The sequence below is a fragment of the Guillardia theta genome, assembly GCF_000315625.1.
Source record: "Guillardia theta CCMP2712 unplaced genomic scaffold GUITHscaffold_32, whole genome shotgun sequence".
NCBI classification, from domain to species: domain Eukaryota; class Cryptophyceae; order Pyrenomonadales; family Geminigeraceae; genus Guillardia; species Guillardia theta.
In genome coordinates this window covers 621,220-630,004 of record NW_005434642.1, presented here as the reverse complement: position 1 = coordinate 630,004, position 8,785 = coordinate 621,220, and the positions used below count along the sequence as shown (strand labels likewise).

General features: G+C 46.9%; 2 protein-coding genes across 2 annotated transcripts; both read left to right on the top strand.

Moving 5' to 3' along the window:
• Positions 1 to 1,991: 1,991 nt before the first annotated feature.
• GUITHDRAFT_152540 (hypothetical protein) lies at positions 1,992 to 2,527 on the top strand. Its single transcript, XM_005833067.1, has 2 exons — positions 1,992 to 2,403; positions 2,453 to 2,527. The coding sequence occupies exon 1, from the start codon at positions 2,080 to 2,082 to the stop codon at positions 2,365 to 2,367; it is 288 nt and encodes a 95-aa protein (XP_005833124.1). The 5' UTR covers positions 1,992 to 2,079; the 3' UTR covers positions 2,368 to 2,403; positions 2,453 to 2,527.
• A 4,218-nt stretch (positions 2,528 to 6,745) lies between these two features.
• GUITHDRAFT_152539 (hypothetical protein) lies at positions 6,746 to 8,433 on the top strand. Its single transcript, XM_005833066.1, has 3 exons — positions 6,746 to 7,294; positions 7,682 to 7,734; positions 7,784 to 8,433. The coding sequence occupies exons 1-3, from the start codon at positions 6,767 to 6,769 to the stop codon at positions 8,244 to 8,246; spliced, it is 1,044 nt and encodes a 347-aa protein (XP_005833123.1). The 5' UTR covers positions 6,746 to 6,766; the 3' UTR covers positions 8,247 to 8,433.
• Positions 8,434 to 8,785: the final 352 nt, after the last annotated feature.

Here is an 8,785-nt window from a genome sequence, read left to right as displayed (position 1 = left end):
TTCGCATAGTCGACAATGTTATGTTTTATCAATAAACAAATGCTTGAGATGTAAAGTATTGCACTAGATATCCAGTGCTGTTTGTCAAAGCAGCTCAACCTTCACTCGTGCCCTCACAAACAAGATGGGACAACGAGCATCCTGCTCTTGCCTCATCATAGTGTAATCAAGGATTTTGATTTTGCATAGTTCAAGATATTTGATGTTAGAATTTTTGTGCCTCAGATTTACAGTATACATTTGAATGGGAGAGGCAACATGTTTCACGGGCATTGGCAAGGTGTATGAACATCCAACTAGGGTCACGAAAGCATGAACTGAGCTGAGTGTACGTGTTCTATCAAGCATGATTCAAAGCTCATGGCCCTGCTTTGAAGCGTGGTTCGTTCGGAACCTTGCAACCTGCATGCTGTGGACTGATATGATGTTCAGAACTCTAGAGTGTTGTAGACAGTAGCAGCTTCGCATGCAGCGAGTAGCAATACTCTGTAACACGATTGTTCTCGGTCAAGGCATCAACAGACGGTACGCATTTCATTAAGCATGATCTGGAATCAGTTTACTTGCAAGAGAACTCCTGTGCACATGACTCTGCAACTGCGCTGGAAAGTTGCATGCAGATCTCAGCATGATGATGTGACGCAGAAAAGCTCACTCCATACAGGTTGTCAACTCTCACGATGTAAGGATATGAAGTTAAGCTATGTATGCAACATTGAGATACGTTGCTTCAGAAGTGATCCACTGTCATGAATTCTCATGAATTCATTCAAATCGTCTTTTCTCCACATGTTGAGCACCAACAGCAAGTATTCGATACACTTAGATCATCCCTACATAATTTTCTTTTGTCGTAAAACTTGTCTGCTGTCGATATCGTCACGAGCATGTAATATCTTACATTTGTTCATTGTTCTGCTAGGAAGGAAGGTGCCAAGGAAAAAAATGCTGTGTTGCTTGTTCATGTGGATGCACGATGCTTACCTGATACACAAACATGAGAAGATCAATCTTCACTTGATCTCAGCTTCACCGTGATTCGTGATGGGATCTGTTTTTGAGAAACAGATTGCCGCTAACAGTTTGCACGTCTTCAACAATGTTGTTCAAGCTGGAATTGGGGTTCTAAACAATCTAGACAATATAACGTCTGTCATCAACCTGTATGTGGAGTAGCAATGCCAACCTGAGTGCATCACCACATGTAATATGTGCAAGTGCAGCGTTGAAAAGGGCAGAGCTTTGGGCATCCTGATCCATGCACGATGACTGCTCGCCGGGAAGCAGGATCTGTCACTAAAGTATCAGAGTTGCAAAGTGAGCATGCATACCACTCAAACCCACCATCTTTGATTCTCATGTTTGACCTTTGTCACCATGTTGGTCTTGGCATCTTTCAGTAGCCTGATGGTCGCTGGATGGGCAACATTCATCATGCATCGAGAGGGAGGGATGGGTTGGGGATTCCTTACCACCCACCCCCTGATCCCAAGATTGAGTGCCGTATCGACCACCCTCCTGTTTTAGGGAATTATGACACATGAGCAAGGGTGGGTACCTTACGTTAAAGTTCAAATTTTGAATACACGCCTCTGACCAGGGGTTATGCCTCCTGTATCCAACAGAGAAAAGCATGGGTGGGTCGATAGGATTTTCGGTACTGTTCTTGTACCACGAAGGCGTGTAGAATTGATTTTATTGTCGTCATGCAGTACAGTTTGAATCTAAGAATAGCACGCCGCCGATACAAATTTCTGCATGCAAATACTTGGAATAAAAGGTTCACAACCTACCCTTGCCCCAGCCAAGTCGCCCACCCGACCTACTCTTTTCCCATGGGAGAGTGAGGGTGGGGTCTACTCCAGGCAAGGGCAGAAGACCCCCACTGCCCAGGCGCCATCAGGGGGGGAAGGACTGGTACAAATTGCAATTAGAGCCGTGTCCATGATTAGTACCAGAAGGACAGGATCGAGAATTAACTAAAGCTATAAGCGAACGTAATGGTCAAACCTGGTTCCCGTCAGGGACCTCAACTTACTAGCATCGCGGTCCCGCTTGTCTGCCTTGTCAGCTACTAGGATGGGCTTAGGTCCGAGGCCCTCACGCAGAATACTGCCAATCTTCTCAGCCGCTCGCGGGCGGGTACGGATCTCAGCCATAAGCTCTGGGAAAGCATATGTCACTGAGGTGTGCGAGATGCTGGGGATTGATGCTGCGAATGCGACCTCGAATGTGTATGTTATTGCATTGGAGCTGCAGAAGAAGGACATGAAGACGGAGCTGCAGCTGCAGAAGAAGGACAATGATGGAGAAGGAGCTGCAGCTGCAGAAGAAGGACATGGAGACGCAGCTGCAGCAGCTTGCTAATTACTACAAGTGTCAACTGTCATTCCTCACCCAAAGGTGTGCATCAGGCTTGATTGAAACATGCGGAATGATATTGATGACGCAGGTATATCCTTGAGAAGCGTTTTGCGACCTGCTGTAACGCTTCAGCAAGATTCACAATGAAATCATTGCCTCCCGTAGTCGTCATGTTCTTTTTGAACTTTGACTTTGGGTAGTTCCCGCTGTTCTCATTGGAGCAGTTGGGGTTTTTCTGACGAAAGTTTTTTGCGTTGGGTTTCCCCTGAAACTTGGGCTTGTTGTACGCAGAGCCCTTGTTCGGCAGTTGGTTCCCAACTTGCTGTGCGGCTGCTCGAGTAGCTTGCTGTTCTCTTTTTTCCATCCTTGAGTCTGGAATCCGTTGACTGGGTCTCCGGTGATTCTTTTCCATTTCTGCCGATCTTAGTCTTGTCGTGCTGTGATGTACCGTGACTCTTGTAGATCTTTGCGGGGTAATTGCACTCAATGCAAATCGCACTGCACATTCTTGCCCTTGGGTACCGCCTGGATCTGTAGTATGGTAAACCTTGTTCTTCTTGTGGTTTGTGCCATCTACGTCTTGTGGCGCCTTCCGTTTGTTTGGGAAGCCAGGGTGGCTGTAGGTAGTGCGCACGATTGGGACTGCGTTACCGTCTTTCGTAGATCCTTGTTTGGTGAAATGAACTTGAGTTCTTCGCCACGGCGTGAAATCGTTGAAGGCTTTCAATGGTGGGTTTCTCGTTGTAGTAGAACGTTGGTTCGGTTGACGCTCGTTGGATTTGGTTGGTAATCCATTTTGCGATTTGTCCTTGTTCTCCGTGTCGATCGATACTTTTCAATTCCTGTTGGATCTGGTCCCAGGTAGTGGCTAAGATGAGTTCACAGTCCTGTCCTTTTTCCATGAATCTCTCAAGAATCCGAATAATATCGGTGACGTAAGTAGTATAGTCTCCTCCATACTTTAGTGCTTGGTTGAGTTCTTTCAAGCTTTGAGTTGTTTGTTTCGTGCTTGACAACTCAGTCGGTTGGTCCAATTGTTTAAATTCATTCCACGCTCGTATCGCGGCGAAGTGAAACTTCCCTGCGTTGGAATCGCTGTGCTGCTCTTTCATATATCGCGTTATGGTTTTCTTTCTGCTGCTGCAATTTTCGTAGATTGCAAACAGAATTTGAATGAGTGCTTGGTCTGCTATTTGCACGAATTCTCTCCGCTTGACGATAATGGCTTCTTTTTCTGCAACTGATAATCCTTCTGAGATTGGAATGTTGTGCTCGAAGAAAGCTTGCATTTTCTCTTCTTTCCCTTCTGAGTTGAGATATGCAAAGAATCTCCCGCTTAGCTCTCTTTGAATAAATTCTTCGATTGCTGGAGCGGCAGTTCTTGCATTCTCTGGTGTAACTCTTGTAAGGATCGAGTTGCCATTTGATGGAGGCCAGTTTAGTTGGTAAGCTGTCGTCATTCTTCAACGCGAGGCTCTAACCTGATGTGAGACTTGTTCCACAACGTAGCGAGGTGTGCTTGGAAGAATGAAGAATGAAGCTAGATTTGTTTATGTATCAGCAGAGCAAGATAACGTATGAGGGACTGATGTGTAAGAGTGGCGAGGAAACGAGCAGCGAAGGTGTCCGCTCCTCTCTGAGCTTAAATAGTGTCGTAAATGATCTTGCTATGGTACGGTCAAGTCTCATCCTCATAGTACTCTACCTGTCGTATGTACTGAGTTTACGACTAGCCGCCAGGTCCACCGTACAAGATGCGCCCTGCCACGTTGGGCATGGTACACATAACAGTCGGTATTTGCCTGATGAAGTACCAAAATGTACCCGACACGGTACCTGAGGTATTCCATATAAAACTTCATATTGCCCTTATAGTTTTTGCTATTTCGGCATGATGCTGTTGCATCGTTACAAGTGCAACGATGTCACGGGTACAACATCATATCCTTGAGAAGCTGTTCAGGAAAGTGGTGCAGATTGTTGAATATTCCGAAGATGGTGCGCTGCAATCTATGTTGTCGAAGAAGGATCTCAATGCGATGCTGAAAGGAGATATTTCTATGACTGGGCCGTAAATCGGCTCTTGAAGGATGAGGAGCACGCAAGGTTTCGACGGAAAGTGTGGGAAACGATCGGGGTACCACAGGACCTTGTGATACCCACGTTTGATTCAAAAACGATGTTGTATGGGCAGCTCTCTGAAGTGATACAGGGGTCATCGGGAAAGTATGTGTATCTACCGTCGAATGCAGGCGAATTGGAGATCAGATTTTTCGGTGAGGTTTCAAAGCTTTTCGAGAAGGATGTAGACTATTTCGACGTCGTGTCGGTAAATGCGGGAGAGACCCTGGAAGCTGATTTTCCCCCAAAAAACCAAACGAATTCGTCCGGATATTCAAGGTGATAACTGGGACGGTTGGGTCTCCTTGTCCCTCGCCGTGGGGGTCTAGGCCCCTCTCCAACCAAGTCGGCCTTGCGCGCCTACCGTACGGTACCGCGGCAGTACTGCAGGAAGAAAGGCAAACAGTGGAACTGGGACATGTAGGACGTGACGGCGTTTTGTGTGTTGGAAGTAAAGAGTTAGTGTTGTTGCTACAGGAAGATGCAGAAGTAGAAAGTACAAAGAGACCACAGAGGCGCGCCACTTTAGACTATGATTGTGTATGAGAGCCCATACGCGGCCGAACAACATTCTACTTTGAAACAAATTGAAATTCGTTCTTTCGGATAGTACAGCTCGTACCGAATCACTTTTTGAAATTCCTACTGTACGCGAATTTAACCTACAGTTACTAACAACGTACAGATAGTAGCGTACCGGACACACCTACTATCTTCTCCTGAGGACGGGATAGTTTTTTTTTAGTTTTCTCGCACGACAAAGATTTTATTAGAGACTAGCTGTATGTCCCGGCGATGCCCGGGAAAGAATTTCCCCCTTTGACAAAAGTCCGAGGGTTGTGGAAATGCTGGATGTAAACATACACCACGGTTTCATGTTCTCATCAGCAACAACGCATGAGATGATCGTGACTGCTTTTAGAGGTGATGCTTGGAAAAGTCTCACACTTCCTCACACCCACCTGTCTAAACTGAGAATGCACTGTGTCGCGTGACCCTTGAACAACTGATCTCTGATCTGAGTCTCCTCTACCCAGGAGCATCTGTGTCCCTGCCCTACACAATTGATCATTCTTCCTTCCTCATGTGTCCTTCATCATCTACTCCTCAAGCTTCAATCTCCACATTATCTTACTCTTTCTTCAAAACCAAGGCTCCTGGGATCGAAAATTTTTTGTCTTGCTGTCCCTTTCCTCGACTCTTGTCAATGTACTCAAGGCCTCTGCTGATCAATCTAAAATCTGAAAATTTTCTCTTGACCTTTCATGATCTTTGCAGTCTTGCATACGAAGGAAATCGATCTTGAAACAATTTAAGCATACTACTCTCTGTTTTTAGGTTGGGTTGCAATTATTCGGAGATTTGAAGCCTCTTGAAGCCAAAACATTCTGCAACCTGCAACTCTGTTCAAAAGAATGATTAAAAAACATGAAGTTGAGATGTTACCTGACGGAATCACATACACAGAACTTCAAGTTCAACATGTTAGCACCACTGCTTGCTTAAAAAACTGCTCCAAAATTCAGTGAGTAAGGTAATGTAGTTCAGTGAAACTATCAAGTCCCTACCGAGGAGTGTTCACAATTCGGGAAGAACCTGAACCTAAGTAGCCTTCCCTGCCACCGTCACATCTGGAGGAATGGCAAACCTCCGAAAGTTGGTTGCTGAGAAGAGTGTCATGCAATATTGCCTAACATAACTTCATGCACATCACCTCAGGTGAAAGAAGATCAAAATGGCATTTTGATTTCGCTCCTCTTCTGTTTCCGTGCAGGTTTCCGGGTTGGGCTCGGGGGGGGTGGCTACTTTCCTTCCACTTCTGTCGCCCTGGCGATGCATGCTGTCGCCCTGGCGATGCATGCGAAACGATGCATGCTGTTATGAACGTTAAAAACTGATGGCTATGTGAATAGTCCGGCTAGAGCAGTATCTGCATGAAATATTATTAGCATATTGAAGTCATCTAAACTTGCATGCAAGTGGGAACATACCTTGAGAGGGAGGAGCATGAAGGAAAGACGCTGGTGCGTGCACACTACTCGGATTGTTCAACGGCACAAATTCAAAGCGAAGTTGGGGTTGACTGAACATTACTATTGGAAATTCAAATTTTACTGACCTTATGGGTAGATTTGAAAGTATGTCTGCTGAATATTTCAACAATTCAGTGGAAGGTTTGCAATTCAAGTTCAGGGCGTGACAAACAAACATAGATACATCCAACGCGATCAATCTTTATAAAGAGGGGGGGATGCTTGATGCACACATGGCGACGAATGAAATGAATCCTACAAGATATCTGGTTCTAGGCCTGGCCTTCTCTTGGTTTGCAGCTCTGGTTGCCCCTTGTCATGGCTTCGGGATCCCGCCGGCATTGGAATCGTCTCATGCCTGGTTGCAGTCAAACCTGGTTCCCGTCAGGGACCTCAACTTACTAGCATCGCGGTCCCGCTTGTCTGCCTTGTCAGCTACTAGGATGGGCTTAGGTCCGAGGCCCTCACGCAGAATACTGCCAATCTTCTCAGCCGCTCGCGGGCGGGTACGGATCTCAGCCATAAGCTCTGGGAAAGCATATGTCACTGAGGTGTGCGATATGCTGGGGATTGATGCTGCGAATGCGACCTCGAATGTGTATGTTATTGCATTGGAGCAGCAGAAGAAGGACATGGAGACGGAGCTGCAGCTGCAGAAGAAGGACATGGAGACGGAGCTGCAGCTGCAGAAGAAGGACATGGAGAAGGATCTGCAGCTGCAGAAGAAGGACATGGAGAAGGAGCTGCAGCTGCAGAAGAAGGACATGGAGAAGGATCTGCAGAAGAAGGACATGGAGAAGGAGCAGCAGAAGAAGGACATGGAGAAGGAGCTGCAGAAGAAGAACATGGAGAAGGAGCTGCAGCAGCAGAAGAAGGACATGGAGACGGAGCTGCAGCTGCAGAAGAAGGACATGCAAAAGGAGCTGCAGAAGAAGGACATGGAGAAGGAGCAGCAGAAGAAGGACATGGAGAAGGAGCTGCAGCAGCAGAAGAAGGACATGGAGAAGGATCTGCAGAAGAAGGACATGGAGAAGGAGCAGCAGAAGAAGGACATGGAGAAGGAGCTGCATCTGCAGAAGAAGGACATGGAGAAGGAGCTGCAGCTGCAGAAGAAGGACATGGAGAAGGAGCTGCAGCAGCAGAAGAAGGACATGGAGACGCAGCTGCAGCAGCTTGCTAATTACTACAAGTGTCAACTGTCATTCCTCACCCAAAGGTGTGCATCAGGCTTGATTGAAATATGCGGAATGATATTGATGACGCAGGTATATCCTTGAGAAGCTGTTCAGGAAAGTGGTGCAGATTGTTGAATATTCCGAAGATGGTGCGCTTCAATCTATGTTGTCGAAGAAGGATCTCAATGCGATGCTGAAAGGAGATATTTCTATGACTGCCGTAAATCGGCTCTTGAAGGATGAGGAGCACGCAAGGTTTCGACGGAAAGTGTGGGAAACGATCGGGGTACCACAGGACCTTGTGATACCCACGTTTGATTCAAAAACGATGTTGTATGGGCAGCTCTCTGAAGTGATACACGGGTCATCGGGAAAGTATGTGTATCTACCGTCGAATGCAGGCGAATTGGAGATCAGATTTTTCGGTGAGGTTTCAAAGCTTTTCGAGAAGGATGTAGACTATTTCGACGTCGTGTCGGTAAATGCGGGAGAGACCCTGGAAGCTGATTTTCCCCCAAAAAACCAAACGAATTCGTCCGGATATTCAAGGTGATAACTGGGACGGTTGGGTCTCCTTGTCCCTCGCCGTGGGGGTCTAGGCCCCTCTCCAACCAAGTCGGCCTTGCGCGCCTACCGTACGGTACCGCGGCAGTACTGCAGGAAGAAAGGCAAACAGTGGAAGGACATGTAGGACGTGACGGCGTTTTGTGTGTTGGAAGTAAAGAGTTAGTTTTGTTGCTACAGGAAGATGCAGAAGTAGAAAGTACAAAGAGACCACAGAGGCGCGCCACTTTAGACTATGATTGTGTATGAGAGCCCATACGCGGCCGAACAACATTCTACTTTGAAACAAATTGAAATTCGTTCTTTCGGATAGTACAGCTCGTACCGAATCACTTTTTGAAATTTCTCGGCGTACACCTCCTTGGCGGAGCTTCCTCAGGCGTGCGACAATGGCTGGATCCCCTCGCCTGAATTATTTGGGACGTCGGGCAGTGTGCTTTTCATCCCCGCCCAGCGGGAGCTCACGGCTCAGTTCCTCTCGGAGTTTCCTCGGTTCACCAACAACTGACAGGGACGGAGCTGAGCGCC

Excerpts from the sequence above, each read along its gene's own strand:
- GUITHDRAFT_152539 (XM_005833066.1), top strand. The coding sequence starts at position 6,767 with ATGAATCCTACAAGATATCTGGTTCTAGGCCTGGCCTTCTCTTGGTTT. Across the intron at positions 7,295-7,681 it reads AGAAGGACATGGAGAAGGAT|CTGCAGCAGCTTGCTAATTA; the intron begins CTGCAGAAGAAG and ends ATGGAGACGCAG. Across the intron at positions 7,735-7,783 it reads CTGTCATTCCTCACCCAAAG|GTATATCCTTGAGAAGCTGT; the intron begins GTGTGCATCAGG and ends TTGATGACGCAG.
- GUITHDRAFT_152540 (XM_005833067.1), top strand. The coding sequence starts at position 2,080 with ATGGGCTTAGGTCCGAGGCCCTCACGCAGAATACTGCCAATCTTCTCA.